This window comes from Canis lupus, chromosome 4 (assembly GCF_048164855.1).
Source record: "Canis lupus baileyi chromosome 4, mCanLup2.hap1, whole genome shotgun sequence".
NCBI classification, from domain to species: Eukaryota; Metazoa; Chordata; class Mammalia; order Carnivora; family Canidae; genus Canis; species Canis lupus.
In genome coordinates, this window is record NC_132841.1 from 58808847 (window position 1) to 58822895 (window position 14049).

At 50.4% G+C, this 14049-nt stretch overlaps 1 protein-coding gene across 3 annotated transcripts in view; it reads left to right on the forward strand.

Moving 5' to 3' along the window:
- The window catches only part of ANXA6 (annexin A6), a 48569-nt gene that overhangs the window by 309 nt on the left and 34211 nt on the right, over positions 1–14049 (forward strand). For all 3 annotated transcript variants that reach the window (XM_072824452.1, XM_072824454.1, XM_072824453.1), the window contains exon 2: positions 10646–10686. In XM_072824452.1, the coding sequence (XP_072680553.1) occupies positions 10672–10686 (15 nt within the window). In that variant the 5' untranslated portion in view covers positions 10646–10671. The remainder of the gene's footprint in view (positions 1–10645; positions 10687–14049) is intronic.

The following is a 14049-nucleotide window of genomic DNA, read 5'->3' on the forward strand; positions in this document are numbered from 1 at the left end:
GCTGAATGTGCCTGGGGGAGCACAGTGGCGCAAATCTAGGGGGGCGCAAAGCGGAGGCGAAGGCGCTCTGGCCGGGGGAGGGGAGGGGAGGGGAGGGGAGGGGAGGGCGGACTCTGCGGCGGTGTGGTCCCGGGGCTGGGGGCGCGGGGCCCAGGCAGCGCTGGATGCTGGCGGAGCTTTGGGGGGAGGTCGGGGTCTGGGGAGGCTTAGCAGACCTGGGGTTGGGGGCAGCCGGACGGGGGTCTGCGGACCCGCAGGGCAGGGTGTGGCCGGGGCCTGAAGACTGAGGCTGTAGGAAGAGGCGGCCCGACCCTCCAGCGGCTCGTGAAGTGGACTGGGTGTGTTGTTGCGGGGGAGGGGGGGCTCTCGGCGTGCAGACCAGTGGGTGACTGGCTTGTCTGTTCACTCCCTAGGGACCCTCGAGGGGCCCTTTGGACCACCGCTGCCCTAACGGCGACTTGCAACCAGGCCCTAAAGGCAGACGCCCCACCCTTCTTGCCTTCCGGAAGCCCAGTTTGGGCCTTCCCAAAGCTTAGGGCCTCAGCTAACTCCCAAAATACCAGCATGGGACTGAAATACCCTGAATCCAATCCCAACTCCACCATCAACTCGCACTGTGACCTTGAATCGGTAGCTTTCCCTCTCTGAGCCTCAATTTACTTCTCCAAGTCCAGCGCTCATAAACCAGCCCCTCTGGGGGGACATGGCTATCCTTAAAATTGATTTATCTGTCAGCTGCAAGGAATGGTGACAAATTTGAGAAGTCTTGATTAGGCCTGGGAAGTCTGACCTAACCTTCAGACCCTGTCTGAAGGGGGGGGGGGGGGGTGGATCCTTTGGGAAGAGAATCCAGCCTTTGATTCCTTCCTACCCCTCCTTTTCTCTAAACCCCCGTGGGTCTTCCCTGACAATTCCAAATTTGGAAATATGGCTCCGGGGTTGGTGAAAGGACTCTGGTTTCCTCAGCCTGCCATTTTTACTCACTTCCCCCTCCCGCCCCACCCAAAGCACACCTGAAATTGCTGGCCCCACTGACCCAGAAGGGATATCCTGTCCTGCTTTGCCCTTCCAGGTGAATGACCAGCCCAGCTGCAGCTCCCACAGACCCTGCCCTTCCGGCTGGCAGGCCCTGTGCCCTGCAGAGGTCACTGGCCTGCGAGTGCGTGGAAAGCAGGGTTACAGTTCCAGGAGCTGGAGGGGTCCTTGGGCAGGGTCCTTCCCTCTCTGAATTAGTTAGCTGTCTGTTGCAAAGACTGCTGAACTAGCTGCCACTTCTGGCGCTGGTATTCTAGGATCCACTGTTGTAAGACAGGATTCTGGGAGTTGGGTGGGGCTGGGGAGGGAGGCCCAAGCCTGCATCCCCCTCTGCAGCTGTGACAGTCACTCATCCATCTTCCTTTGCCTTCCACCCTTTGTTCCCAAGGCACTGGCTGCTTGGATTCAGAAAATATTTGTGGTTTCTGCTTTAGGGCCATAGCTCTTGCTGGGGCAGAGTGTGGATACCAATGTGCAGAGTAGGGGGCCGTCCTTGGGAAGTACAGGACCTTGCCTATTGGAGCTGACCCTGGGAAGGGGTGGGGGACGTTCCGCAGTGTTGGGTAGCTGCCAGCATCTGGAGCATCTGCACTGCAGCACCCAGCAGGAGCCTTGGGCCACTAAGCCTCTACCCTGCCTCTGAGCAGCTGGGCCCCCAGGCAGGCCTAACCCCTAGGCCTTAGTCCCTTCCTCTCTAGAGGGGTAAGAGATGTGTCCATGGCACCCCACTGGTGAACTGGGTTGGGGCTGCCTAACTCTTTATGTTGCATTTTTTTTTCTAGAATTTTCTGGGGAGGCCCAATAGTATCACTTAGCCTCACCCCGCCCAGCTTCTCCAAGATATTTCCTGGGTGGAGACAAAGTGCAGGATGTGGTCTGTACCCTGATTTCTGAGCATGCAAGTCCGTGTCTTGTCCGTACCCCCACCACCCCCACAACGGAGGAGAGGAAGTCTTTGTTGGGGGGTGGAGGGACCTTTATGCTTATAAACTTCTCAGCTTGGAATCCAGCTACACTGCATTTCCTTCTCTCCTGAGACTGAGAAGCTCCCCCAGAGACTAGCAAAGGAGGAATGACTGTCTTTGGGTTCTCTGAGCCTCATTGCCCATCTGTAAAATGAGGATGAGGTTGATACCTCATGAGATTTTAAGATGGCAGATGTGAGAGAGCTTGCAAACTGTCGAGTGCTATGCACAGAGATGCAGGTGCTACCGTTGTCGTCTCGGAAGGTTGTGGTATTTGAGGAAGCAGGTGACCCAAGCCTCAGGTTCCTCATCTGAAAAACTGAGAGTCCTGGTACTTCTCAAACGATAATAAAATCATCACCTCTGTTATTGAACCCTTCCAACTCACCAGGCCCTTGCTGAACCCCTTGATATATTGGATGCTGCTTCCATGCCCATTTTGCAGATGTGGAAAGTCAGCCTTCAAAAGTTTAGGGAAGAAACACTACTAAATACACATAGTGTTTCTGCTGTGTCAGGGCCACTTCTAAGCTCTAAGGTGTGTCTTCTTTTCATCTTCACCATGGCCTCTTCTGAGGCACTATTTTCGTCCTGTTTTACATACAAGGCTAAGTACTTGCCCAAGACCACACAGCTCTTAAAGAGCAGAGGCTGCAGCCTCTGTCTGTTAGACACTATACTTCTCTGTCTCTCACAAAAATGAACTGAACTGGGATTCAAACCCGGGCCCATAATTCCAAACCTGGGGCAGCCTGATGATCTCCTGGGGCCTTGCCCAGCCGAGATCAATGATTCTGGGTCAGGAGAGGCAAAGATACTGCTCTCTAAGAAACTCGAGTGTCTTGAGCTGGAGGGGGGGTGCCCAGGCACAGGGCCAGGAATGGCATTTACCCCAGCTTCATCAAAGCCTGGCTTCATCAAAAGCTAGCTCCTGGAGGACCGTGGGGCTGGTCCTGGTGTCTTCCTGTGGGCTGGGGGAGGAGCCATCAGGAAAAGGGGAGGGGAAGGATCATGAACTTATTCCCTGGGGGGCCTCTGAAGTTGGGTGCACTCATCCTGGGAGGCACTAAGATGATTTTCTGGGGTACAGGAGGAAACTCTAGGGCTCTTATTACATATGCTTTTAATTTCATGCTTATAAAATATATTTTTATGATAAATACTCAGTTTTTTTCCTTTTGTTACAGTGGTATATAGGATCCAAAAAAAAAAATGACAGATTACTGCACTAGATTGCCAACTTTGTGTGGGTGGGAGACTCATCTGTTTATTTTTTATTCTACCCTCATCTCCTGCCAATAAACATACTCAATTTTTTTTAAATGAGCCCCTTAATCACTATCTTTCTTTATCATATTGGGTAAATTATATCAAGTTATTTCCTCTCGTGGCTATATAATGAGGAATAAAGCACAGTTTCAAGCCCCGTACGCTGGATGTCCTTTTATTGTGTGATTTTTTTCCCCCAAGGGGGTCACTAAAGAAGCATTAAAACAGCTCAGTGCATTTCACCCAACAATCCTTATGAGCCGTACCCTGTGGTAAGGGGGTGCAGCAAAGAATCAGACACAGTGGGGATCCCTGGGTGGCTCAGCGGTTTAGCGCCTGCCTTCAGCCCAGGGCGTGATCCTGAAGTCCTGGGATCGAGTCCCGCATCAGGCTCCCCGTATGGAGCCTGCTTCTCCCCCTGCCTGTGTCTCTCATGAATAAATAAATAAAATCTTTAAAAAATTAAAAAAGAGTCAGACACAGTAATTTTTAAGAAACAGTAAAGTCATGATTCAAAAGATATAAAAATGACCATGTGCCAAAGATTTTATTCAATTTACATACTAATGAGGACAGGTAGATGTTATAGCCAGCTTGAAAGAGAATCAGTAGACACTTTTATTAAAAAGAATGTACAGGGCAGCCCGGGTGGCTCAGTAGTTTAGCGCCGCCTTCAGCCCAGGGCCTGATCCTGCAAACCCAGGATTGATCCCAAGATCCCACGTCAGGCTTCCTCCCTCTGCCTGTGTCTCTGTCTCTGTCTCTGTCTCTGTCTCTCTCTCTCCAATGAATAAATAAATAAAATCTTAAAAAAAAAAAAAAGGGAATGTACAAATGGAGGCAAACTGGTTTTTCTGGTGGAAGGGGAGGGAGATTCATTGGACCTTTACCAAATAGAACAGTATGAACATGTCTGTAAGAATTATTTTGCACTGCCACCATTTACCTACAAATTACTGAGCTGTAAAATTGCTCAGACTGGAATCATAACCTGGAGACTTTGAAGTAGAGATTTTTTTCCTAGAGTACCTTGAAGGCAAGCAGCCTCCATCTACTCGAGGAATGGTAAATCCACAATGGTTGAATCCAAGCCAGTCAAATGTAGGTGGTTTCTGAATACTGTAGGGGTTCAAAGAAGAGAGAAATCCCTCTTGGATTCCTGGAAGAGTTGAAAGAATCACCTAGGAAAATTTTTTTTCTTTTTTTTTTAATTTTTATTTATTTATGATAGTCACAGAGAGAGAGAGAGAGAGGCAGAGACACAGGCAGATGGAGAAGTAGGCTCCATGCATCGGGAGCCCAACGTGGGATTTGATCCTGGGTCTCCAGGATCGCACCCTGGGCCAAAGGCAGGTGCTGAACCGCTGCGCCACGCAGGGATCCCTAGGAAAATTTTTAAAAATTACCAAAGCCCAGGCCTCACCCCAGAACTGATTAATCAGAATCTCTGGGGGTTGACTTTATGCTTTGGTAAATTAGAAAAACTTCCCAGGTGAGGTTAATGAAGTCAGAATTGAAAAGCACTGGTTTTGATGCTAGAAGGTTGGGTAGAAAACGCTGGTGGAAGAGGTTCTTGGCTTAGTGGGGAAAGGATGTGGTGATGGACGAAGAGGAAAGAGGAGAAGACAGATAAATCAGAAAGGATGTTGTGGGTCTTGAATGCTGAGCTGAGAGCCTGCTTTGAAGAGGGTCACTGGGGCCAAAGGGGCAAGCAGCGACACAGGTCAACTTAGAGTCCCCCGGGTTCTCCTGGGGCACAGAGGTCTGGGTGAGTTTTTGCATGACCTTCCGTGTTATTTTTTTATTTTTCTCAGATTGCCTTCCCCACACATATCTGGTTTCACTCCCTTCCACTCAGCATCTCTTCCCTCCCTGAAAGCATATGCTCTATTCCTCCAAAGTGTGCAAGGTACCTTTTGAGGACAGACATGCTTTTTTCTTATGCTGGTGTTTCTCTTCTGTCTGACATCCCCTCTCCTCTCCAACTGCTTCATTCCATGACGTCCAGACTCGCGATTGTGCCTATCAGCCTGAACCTCTAACATGTGTCTTTAACTTTATATACATATCACAAATGCAGCAGGAAAGGACAAGGTAAAAGAACATTTAGAAAACTAATATTTTTGTCCTGCACCCTGATGGCTTATTGTGCCTAGTACCCCTCTAACGGTGACTGTCATGACAGAAGCCATCACTTATTAAACATTTAACATGATCCTAGCCATGCTGAGTATTTTACCTGCCTTAGCTCATTAAATTTTCACACACACACACACACACACACACAAACACAAACAAAAAAACCCCAACCTTATGAGGTTAGCATTTCCCAGATAAGGAAACTGAGTCAGAGAGAAAACTTTGCCCTAGGTCATGAACTAGGAATTTTCTGGAATGTCTGCATTTGAACTCAGGCCATGACTGCAAAGCCTCCGTTCTTTATTATGGTGCTACACTGCCTATCTTGTAAATATTTGGGTTTATCATAATAAAAGCTACGATTTCTTGAGCCTTTACTTCCGAATAGGCACTGGGTTTGGGGCTCTTCCTCTGCTGTTTTGTTTATTTTTCAGTACTTGGAGATAATTTCGATGTGCATTTTGTAGATGTGGAAATTGAGATTCAATGAAGGTAATTTTACCTAAATCACGCACTGGGGGCAGAGCTGTGATTCCCAGCTAGGTCCGACCTCAAAGCCCATGCCTCTGGCGTGATTTGGACAAGACCCTTTCCCTGTCTAGGTGTTGGTTTCCCCAACTCTTGCACTTGAGCAGTAGCAAGCCACAAGTCCTGCCAGCTCTGGCGTGTTCTGTACCCTAGCGCCTTCCTTCTGGCATCAGATGGAGCTCCCAAAGGGGAGGTAGGGAAACATCGTTGCTTTCAGGCTAAAGAGCTAAAGAGAGGCTGGCCACAGTAGCACAGAGCCACTAGGACATTGTACCCTAGAATGGATTCTGGAATGATCAGCCACGATGAGCCCTCATGGATGCCCAGATCAGAAGAGGTTCAGGGTTCTTGGGAGGAGAGAGGCACAGGTGCAGAGGGGCCATACCTGCCAGTCTTGAGAAGCTATTTCAGTCGGGGCAGGGGATAAAACTTACATATTGGGTAGGGGGGAGGTTTGGGGGAGAGAGAAGAATCCTGTGACCTGGGGGAGAACCCTCCTGGGGCTGATGTTTTGAGGTTCTCCTGTGAAAATCCCTGGTTGGAATCTATAAAAGCCTTTCTCATCCACTCTGATTTTCCCAAAGACGGTGTGCTATTATCCCCATTTTATAGATGAAGAAACTGAGGTCCAGAGAGGGAACCTGACTTGTCGGAGGTTACAGACAGATTGGAAACCAGACGTAGGTGTTTTTCTTTGGCCTCTTCCTTGTGTCCTGTTGCGGCCATGGTCCACGGTTGTGTGGGGGGCTTTCGACCTGGGACTCAGAGGCACAGATACAGGCTGTTGTCTGGGCCTTGGCCAGCCACTTATCCTCTCCAAAGTGCCTTTACCTCGAGGAGAAAATGAGGGGCCGGAGGTGGTGGATGGTTAAGAGTCCTCTGGGATTCTGAAACATTGTATATAAAACACTGATTCAACCAATTCTGGGTTGCTCTGGTCTCAGAGACCCTTGTAAAGGCAGGGTAAATGGCACCTCTGTGATTAGCTCCAGTGCTTCCCTGAGCCCGCAGAGAAGGGGCTCCTGGAGATGCCCACCCCTCCCCACAACTGCAATCTCAACATCTAGTTCTGGAAGAAGTTTGCTTTCTGTGTATACACCAGCCTGCACTCACATGAAGCACATGTAAACTGTTCTCTGAGCTGGGAATGTTTTCCCAAAGACTGGGAGGCCCTTCCTCTAAGCCCTAAGCCGTCTCTCCTTGGAAAGGGGCTCTCATCCAGATGGCCCTGGGCTGCAGCCAGCAGCTGAAGTTTCCAGCGACAAGGCCAAGGGAAAATGCTTCCAGACTGGAGGTACAGGTGACAGGCCTGAGCCCTCCCTGCCCAGCACACTTCCCTGTTTCTATGCTGGCCTTGGGGGATCCTTCACACCCCCTGCCCACACCGTGCCCCAGGTTGGGAAACCCAGGAGCTCACTCAAATGTTCACACACGGCGCCCCCCCCCCCCCCCCATCCCCGGCTGGGGGAATTTCCACTTCCTGGTGAGAGTTGCATGTTGGTACATTGGTACAGAGGGGCCCCTGGTTGTCAGGGAAACACCAGGGTTTCCTCAAGCTCTGCTAGGGTTGCAGGCAGATTGCCACCATCCTCTGCTGTTCATCCCCAGGCCCCACCTCCTGCCTGTCTGCTGACTGCAGTTTGGGGGACTCATGATCAGGCCCTGGGGATCCGGGCAAACTGGACACAGCGCTGTCAGAACTTCCACCGGCACAGCGAATGCCTGGCCTCCTCATGCGCTCTGCCCTTGACATAAGTTAATGTCTCAGCCCCTGACAGCCCTACAAGGCAGGAAAGGGAAAGGCCCTGTTTTGTACTTGAGATAACCTAGAACTCAGAGATGAGCAATGTGTCCGAGGTCACATAGCTAATAAGTAACAAAACCTTATTTGTTCTTTTTTTTTGATGACTTATTTTTTATTTTAATTTTAATTTTAATTTTTGTATATTTTTTATTGGAGTTCAATTTGCCAACATATAGTATAACACCCAGTAGTCATCCCATCAAGTGCCCCCCTCAGTGCCTGTCACCCAGTCACCCCAACCCCCCGCCCACCTCCCCTTCCACTACCCCTTGTTCGTTTCTCAGAGTTAGGAGTCTCTCATGTTCTGTTCCTCTCTCTGATAATTCCCACTCATTTTCTCTCCTTTCCACTTTAATCCCTTTCACTTTTTTTTAATATTCCCCATATGAGGGCAGCCCGGATGGCTCAGTGGTTTAGCGCTGCTTTCAGCCCAGGGCCTGATCCTGGAGACCTGGGATTGAGTCCCACATCGGCTCCCTGCATGGGGCCTGCTTCTCCCTCTGCCTGTGTCTCTGCCTCTCTCTCTCTCTCTCTCTCTCTCTCTCTCTCCCTCTCTATGTCTCTCATGAATAAATAAGTAAAATCTTTAAAATATGTATATATATTCCCCATGTGAGTGAAGCCATGTGATGATTGTCCTCCGATTGACTTACTTCACTCAGCGTAATACCCTCCAGTGTGGTCTATGTATACAATGGAATATTACTCAGCCATTAGAAATGACAAATACCCACCATTTGCTTCGACCTGGATAGAACAGAACAAACCTATTTGAATCTACTTCTGTCCGTCTAACCCTCCCCCCCCAAACCTGTGTTCTTCTTACTGTCTGTCTCCTTACTGTCTGTCTCCAGTGACCCCAGAATGAGAGCAGGATTACAGACTGAGGTCTAGAGCTGGTTTTCCCTAAATTGTTGCTGGTTTGGGGTTTGTTTTTTTTGTTTGTTTGTTTTTTGTTTGTTTTGGTGGTGTGGTATGTGGTGGACTGGAAAGCACTGAGGTAAAATGTCACCCTGGTTTCTATTCTTCTAGTTCCACTCTTTGTAACTCTTGCTGAGTAAGTCTGATAGAGTTCCTTATTCTTACTTTTATTTTTTTTTAAGATTTTTATTTATTTATTCATGAGAGACACAGAGAGAGAGAGAGAGAGAGAGAGAGAGAGGCAGAGACACAGGCAAAGGGAGAAGCAGGCTCCATGCAGGGAGCCCGACATGGGACTCGATCCCGGGACTCCAGAATCACGCTCTGGTCCAAAGGCAGGTGCTAAACCGCTGAGCCACCCAGGGATTCCCCTTATTCTTACTTTTAAAAAGTAGTACACAGGGATCCCTGAGTGGCTCAGCGGTTTAGCGCCTGCCTTTGGCCCAGGGCGTGATCCTGGGGACCCGGGATCGAGTCCCACGTCGGGCTCCTTGCATGGAGCCTGTTTCTCCCTCTGCCTGTGTCACTGCCTCTCTCTGTCTCTCATGAATGAATAAATAAAATCTTAAAAAAAAAATTAGTACACAGACATGGCTCAGAAAGATCCAACGAGGGCACCTGGCTGGCTCACCGGTTGAGTGTCTACCTTTGGCTCAGGGCATGATCCCGGGGTCCTGGGATCGAGTCCCACATCTGGTTCCCCACAGGGAGCCTGCTTTTCCCTTTGCCTATGTCTCTTCTTCTCTCTCTGTGTTTCTCATGAATAAATAAGTAAAATATTTAAAAAACAAAAAAAGACAGATCCAATGATACAGTCCTGACTGAAATGGAAAGCACAGGCCCTTCTTTCTCCTCTTGTCCCAGGAAAATTGCTTCAGTTCCATCTTTGCCTTCCTGCTGAGAGTGCTCACCAGCCTGCCCTGGCCCCCCTTTCTCTTTCCCTTTCCAAGGCAGTTACAGCCCTTTTTTTATTTCTTTTCAGTTGTAAGACATTTTTGTTTATTTTTTCACTCTATCTCCTACACTCCCTTGGATAAGATCATGTGTCCAGTTTGTCCTTAAAGAGGGGGAAAAATCCAGCGTCTTTACAGTGGCTCATGCCCTGATCCCCTGCCTCCATTCCCTGCTGCCACATTAGCCACACTGAGTCCCCTCGACTGCACTGCCCTAGGTGTCCACATGGCTCATGTCATCCTCTGACCATTTGGCCTGAGCTCCTTGTCACTGTCTCCCGACCAGGCATTATATTTTCTCCTTACTTTTTTGCCATGTGCATTTTTATTCTTTCCCAGTATGGAGTCAGCTGCAGAAAAGCAGGATTTTAAAAATCTCTTTTATTGATTGCTGTATCCTCAGTGCCTAATTAGAGCAGTTGCTCAAGAAAGGCTCACTGACTTACATGGGAACCACAGCCCTTCAGACATTTGCAGCAGGTGGCCCAGAGCTCTTGGAGCATTCTCATCTGCAGAACGTGAAACCCTGGCTTCTGGAACCATTCCTGGTGACTTAGACATAGGGTATGCATGGTGCAGATAGCTTGGACTCTGGAATCTGGACTTTGTTGAATTCACTTTTAAGCTGTGTGACTTTGAGTAAATTACGCAACCTCCCTGACTCCCCATCCTCCATTCCCTCCTCTGTGGAAGGGGAGAATCTGATGCTGGGAAGGATCACCATGAGGATTAAGTGGGACATCTGGGAAAGTGCCCTGTATGGCCTGGAGAAGTGGTGTGTGCTCAGAGGTCATGCCCTGTCTCCCTTTCCCATCCTGGTGTGAGTGTCTAGACCCAGGCCAGTCTACTCAGTGTATTATGAAAAGTGCAACTGGCCCCAAGGCAGGTCTGGATGTAATTTAACCCAAAGGGCTGGGGGCAGCTGGAAAACAGCAGGGGGAGCATACTTCCCTTAGGAAGCAAGAAGGGTGAAGAAATTGAGGGAAAGCATGGAGGTGACCAGATCTCATGGGTCTCTTTCTTCTCCACAGTGTTACCTGCTGCAGAACCTGATACCATGGCCAAACCACAGGTAAGGAGCCTCCCCCCTCCTGAAGGCTATGCTCTGCCTTTCCTGGGCTCCCAGAGTCCCTAGGCCCACTCTGCAGATCCCCGGTGCCTTCATCTAGAAAGGAGCAGGAGAGATTCTCAGGCTTTGCTTGATCCCATTACAAGTCACATCCTTTTCAGTTGCAAGTGACTAGTGACAATGCACAACATCCTAAGCAGAAGAGATGCGTATTGGCTTATGTGACTAAAAAGCCCAGGGCTTCAGGTTTGGCTGGTTCCAGGGACCCAAATGATGTTGTCAGGATTCAGCATCTGTGAATTGAACTTCCTCTGGGTGGCTTCAGTCTTGGGTGGTTCTTCCCTAACTTGGCACTCTAGCCACCAGCTGCCCCAGGCTTCCATTCTGTTTCCTGAGCAAGCTGGAGGAAACTACATAATTTATTCCTAATGATTCCAGGGAAAGTCCTAGGTCTGGTTCTCATTGGCTGAGCCAATGATGACTTGGATTCCGGTGGTTGAGTTGGTGCTACCTGAACTGCGTGGGCCAGAGGTGGTTCCCCAGGGAGATGGCTACTGGTCAGGCAAAAGCATTCGAGGGTTATCTCTGCTCTGGCAGTGGAAGCGTCCCTTGTTACATGCATCTGGGTTTAAGTCTCCCTGGCTTGGGAGACCCCAGTCTTTCATGCCGTGTAACTGCTTTGCTGAGCAGTAGAAGTTGAGGTGTGGTGGAAGAGCTTTTACTCCTGGGTGTGGCCAGGATCGGGTTCTGTCCTTGGGCAGAGTTAACTGTCCTGTGCCAGGCTTTACCTGAGAGTGACTCCTCTTGTCTAGCAGTAGAAAAGGAGATGGAATTGAGAAGGGAGGATAAAACCAAGGTACATCTGACTTGGCCTCTCTTGCTCCTCCCTTCAGTCACAGAGCGACTGGCCACAGACATAATACAGGAGCTTGATCTTGGGGGAAGTTCTACTCTCTCTGGACCTCAGTTTTCATGACTCACCACCCAGTGAACAAGGGCCTTAAGGATATCTATTCACAATTTTTGAAGAGCTCAGTTTCTCATGTGATACAGGATCAGTGCTCAAAAGAGTCCTAGCTGTGGCCTCCCTGTCAGCCTCTGAGGAGCACACTTTGCACAAGTGGCCTCTCTGACCAGGAGAAGAAAGTGTTAGTGGTTATGGGCAAAGGTCCAAGGCATAACTTGCTGTTCCCCATTTTCCATATGTAGTCATACCAGAGCCACTTCCTGGGAGGCATTCAAACTGCAGGGTTCCGCACAACTCAAGTGGAGAGAGCAGATCCTGGAAGGTCAGAGGGGTCAGGACCTAGGGCATGGATATTTGGAATCCTGTTCCAGGGCTCTGTTCCAGGTTCCTGGAATCCTGTTCCAGGTTCCATGCTCCTGCCTGGCTGACCTGTGGTTTCTTGTTGCCTTGGACCAGGGGCCGGTAGACAGTCTGCAAGCAAGAGTCCCAGGGTGTAAGAGCCTGCGGGGTCCCTCATCTCACAAGATGAGCTGGAATCCTCCGATGCACAGGACTCATGCTCTGTGTGGAGGCAGTAAAGTAGCTCTGTGGGTGCAGGTTGTGGAAGCTGGGAAAGATGCCTAGAGGGAGCTGCGGGGGAGGAGGGAGCTGCTGGGGAAGAGTGAGGGGGCTGATGTGCGCACAGGGGAGGGGACGCTGGAACAGAAGGCCAGAGGGATGGTGCAGAGTGTGGGGGGCAGCAAAAGCAATTTGGCCTGCTTGGAGTGCCAGGGTTTGGGGAGGGAGGGAGGTTGCAAAAGACAAAAACTGGAGAGTGTGAGCAGGTCTTCTTCCATTCTTGAGCTGAAGTTTGTATCTATTGCTTGCGATTATTGGCAGCCCAATTATGCATCCTGTACACCCCCTTCCCAACATTCCTATACCCCCCACACCCATGCACAGAACAAGCCACTTTTTTCTCTGGTCCATTTCTGCTGTGTTTTTTTTTTTTTTTTCTTCTTCTTCTGCTGTGTTAATTGGGTTATCCTCCCCATCCTTCCTTCTAGAAGAGGGGGGATCTTGAGGACCAAAGATGTGAAGAAATGGTGTGGTGTCAGAAAGGTCCCAGACTCATAGCTCTGTGGCATCCATTTGACAGGGGTGATCTGGATTGGAACTTGACGATGGGCGCGAGAACACTGAGGTCTGGGCAAGAGGGGGGCAGGCACTGGTCCACGAACCTCCAGCAGCTGCAGAGCTGAGGCCCAGGTCAGGTGTGGTCACGATTGCTCCAAGCTGGAGTCCTGGCTGGGCAGCCGTCTCTCGGGAGAGGCTGCAGGCTCCTACTCAGGCAGCAGCTGGGATGGGTCCCGAGACCTCAGAGCCTCAGGGTCCAGGCCGCTCACCAGCTGGCAGCAGGACCTGCTGAATATTTCAGGGTGGAAAGTCCTTTCTCTGCTCTCCGCACCCCTCGCCCCTCCGCGATGGGTGCCCGAGGCCAGGAGCCTGTCTGCCAGAGGAGCACCAGGCTGTCTGGGTGCCCTGAAGTGGGGACAGCTACACAGGTGGCACCTAGAGACTGAGTTCATCAGGTTGGTGTGAGGATGACCAATGGTGGGAGACTGGGGGACTTGTAGGACTGTCTCTATGCCTCTAAATGTGACCAGCGCTAAGCCCCCTCCCCCATCGTGTCCCCCTCTTCTAGTTGTTGCAATCCCAAGGGCCCCTGGGATAACCGCCCCTTGGAAGAGTTTATTGTCCTTAGGCAAAGACACACCTGGGAAGCTGGCCTCGCTGCTCACTCAGCCGATGTTGAAGGGAACATTTGGATCAAGCTCCCTGTTGTCATTAGGCTTCCTGTCCCCCTGGAGGACATTGCCTCATCCCTCACCTGCCATGGGAGGAGGGGCAGCTGAGGTTGGGGAGCAGCTGCATGGAGGGGAGAGGGTCCTCAGCTTGCTGCTCCTCTGCCCTTCCACCTCCTCTTCTTGTTCTTTCCTGGCAACTTAGAGTCCCATGGTCCTGGCAGCTCTGGATGTTGGCACTGAGCACTGGAGAATCTTCTAGAACCTTACTGTGCTGTTTCCTGTGTGAAGCCTTTCTCCTAGACTCGGCTTTTCCCATCCCCCCTCCCAGCCCTTGGGGCCAGCTGTCACTCAGCCTTTAGGGGCTCAGTGTAGAATTTACCTCCAGGAGGTCTTTGATCTGCTCAGAATGTGTGCGGTCACTCATCCATCCGGTCACTGATCCATCCGGGTGCCTGTCCCCCTAGGCAGCTGATATCAGGGCTTGGTTACTCCAAGCTCTGCACTAGGTGCCGGGACTGCACGGGTGAGAAGGGCCGTTGCTCCTAGGGCTTTCTAAACAGACTGTCTCTTTTCTGACCTGGGTATCTGGCCTGGGTTACTCTCTCCTCCTCT